This window comes from Salvelinus alpinus, chromosome 6, assembly GCF_045679555.1.
Source record: "Salvelinus alpinus chromosome 6, SLU_Salpinus.1, whole genome shotgun sequence".
Lineage (NCBI taxonomy): Eukaryota > Metazoa > Chordata > Actinopteri > Salmoniformes > Salmonidae > Salvelinus > Salvelinus alpinus.
In genome coordinates this window covers 80,052,967-80,055,364 of record NC_092091.1, presented here as the reverse complement: position 1 = coordinate 80,055,364, position 2,398 = coordinate 80,052,967, and the positions used below count along the sequence as shown (strand labels likewise).

Here is a 2,398-nt window from a genome sequence, read left to right as displayed (position 1 = left end):
TATAGCAGAACGGGACTGTCTATCAACACCACCAAGACAGAGGTGGTCTGACAAAGGAGATCCAGCCCTCCACATACCATGCCTATCTTCACCATTGAACACAAATCACTGGCAATAGTCCCGTCATTCAAATACCTGGGCAGTATCCTCTTGGAGGACTGCAGCATCGACCTCGAAAATGCAAAACAGGACCAAGCAAGCATCAGCTGCTTTCGGGAAACTCAGACGCAGGGTCTTCCAAAACAGGGATCTCCACCTCCACACCAAAGAAAGAAGATCCTGTATGGCCAGCTGCACCTTGGCCAGTGGTCTGCTGGGGGACGCTACAAGGACGTTGCTGAAGAATTGCAACATCAAACCCAAAGACCTGGAGGACGCTGCAGCCGACAGTTCTACCTGGCGGCAGCTCTGCCAGAGCGGTGTACAGAGGTGGGATGTGGAGAGGAGCACAAAGAATTACCTCGGAGACATGCAACCATGCCTGCCCCCGCCAACACAGACTGCACATGCCCCATCTGCAATAAAGTTTGTGGATCTCGGATTGGACTCTACAGTCACCAAAGAATTCACCGTTAACTCAGAAGTGGAAGTATATTAAATAATTGTCAATTCACCTCAATACAGCTCTATATTTATAAACGTTTAGTGCAGGGCTCATTATATAATAGTATTTTACTCCAAATCGGCATGTTTTCATAACACACATTAAACAATGATTCAACAGCTACCTTGAAGAATGTTAAAGTACAGAAAAAGGAGCCGAAGGAGTCCTGAGAACAGCCTGGCTTGACCCCCCCCCCCCCCCCCCCCCACACACACACACACACACACACACACACACACACACACACACACACACACACACACACACACACACACACACAGACACACGGTGTAACCAGTCAGAGTTATCAGGCGTCGTTATTGTTGTGCTCTACACGGGTCACCATGTTGGTCACCAGTCTCTCTAGCTGCTCTCCCCTCAGCTGGCCTGTCTATAGGACCTCCTCATGGTTGGCCTTCTCCAGGCTGTCGTAGTCCATCACAGCCTGGTTGGTGATCAGGGACAGGGCGAACACACGCATCCCACAGTGACGCGCTACAATCACCTCGTGCACCGTGCTCATACCTAGAACAAGGAGGAAGGGGAGGACAAAAGCACTAACCAACAATGCACTAACCGACAATGTGATTCAAATGTTGCATTGTCAATAATTCTGCATGAAATGCTGCAAGAGTAAACTATAAGAACAATGGAGAGCTTGCAAAAGTATTGTTATGGCAGTGGGAGAAGTTTAGAAGTTCAGATTGTTGCTAGAGTAGAAAACGATTGTAGTAGTGCTAAGGTGTTGTGATAACTCTGTGTAGCTGCTCCAGGACTCACCCACAGCGTCAGCCCCCAGTCTGTTCATCATACGACACTCAGCGATGGTTTCGAACGAGGGCCCTCCCAGGACGCAGTACACTCCCTCTCTCAGGAAGTCACCAAAGCCAAGCTCCGCCCCCACACATTGTGCCAGCTGCAGAAGTTCCCTATCATAAGCATCAGACATGGAGGGGAACCGAACCCCGAATCTAGGAGGAGGAGAAGGTAGTAACTCAACCAAACCCGTTTTGAGTCCCTGAGAAAGCACTTGTGGAAAAAGGGTGCACGCCCAAAAATACATTGCCTAATAATTACATCTGTATAATTCAAGTAAAACTTGTATTTTTGGCAGTCCGCACCCTTTTTAATATGCATTCTGTAATCACTATATTGTACGCCCCTAACCGTTGCCTATATCATTTACATAACCACACACCTCTCATCATTGGGTCCTGCCAGTGGGTTGTTCCCAGCGAACCCAGGCATGTTGATGTGGTCTTTGATGATCATGACGTCCCCAACCTTGTAGTCCTGATTGAGACCTCCAGCTGCATGATGACCGTCTCCACACCTTGAAAATCCACATGGGCATTGTGACCTGCAATATTTGTCAATTTCAATTGTAAATAAAGTATTTTACATATGAAGATTAGCTGACGCCGTGGCATCAGCTAATGGGGATCCTAATAACATTCAAATGCACAGCCAGACATACTGTGAAATCATTTACGTCATTTAGCAGACGCTCTTATCCAGAGCAACTTACAGTTAGTGAGTGCATACATTATTATTATTATTTTATTTGGTTTTATATTTTTTCTTTTTCTTGTTTATTTATAGTTTTTTATTTTATTATATTTTTACATACTGGCCCCCCCGTGGGAATTGAACCCACAACCCTGGCATTGCAAACACCATGCTCTACCAACTGAGCTACATCCCTGCCTGCCATTCCCTACCCTGGACGACGCTGGGCCAATTGTGCGCCATCCCATGGGTCTCCCGGTCACAGCCGGCTACAGAGACAGAGCC

The 2,398-nt window shown here is 47.2% G+C and overlaps 1 protein-coding gene across 1 annotated transcript; it reads right to left on the bottom strand.

Moving 5' to 3' along the window:
* Window positions 1-844: 844 nt before the first annotated feature.
* On the bottom strand, window positions 845-1,960 carry LOC139577891 (purine nucleoside phosphorylase-like). The gene is made up of 3 exons (XM_071405023.1): window positions 1,803-1,960; window positions 1,385-1,575; window positions 845-1,129 (listed from the first exon to the last, which is right to left on the bottom strand). Exons 1-3 carry the CDS (start codon window positions 1,874-1,876, stop codon window positions 996-998), a joined length of 399 nt encoding a protein of 132 aa, XP_071261124.1. The 5' UTR covers window positions 1,877-1,960; the 3' UTR covers window positions 845-995.
* Window positions 1,961-2,398: the final 438 nt, after the last annotated feature.

Bases quoted from the DNA above. Each gene is read 5' to 3' on its own strand.
- LOC139577891 (XM_071405023.1), bottom strand. From the start codon at position 1,876: ATGATCATCAAAGACCACATCAACATGCCTGGGTTCGCTGGGAACAAC. The intron at 1,576-1,802 runs GTGTGTGGTTAT...TCCTCCTCCTAG, and splicing joins GCAGGACCCAATGATGAGAG to ATTCGGGGTTCGGTTCCCCT. The intron at 1,130-1,384 runs GTGAGTCCTGGA...TCCTTGTTCTAG, and splicing joins ACTGGGGGCTGACGCTGTGG to GTATGAGCACGGTGCACGAG.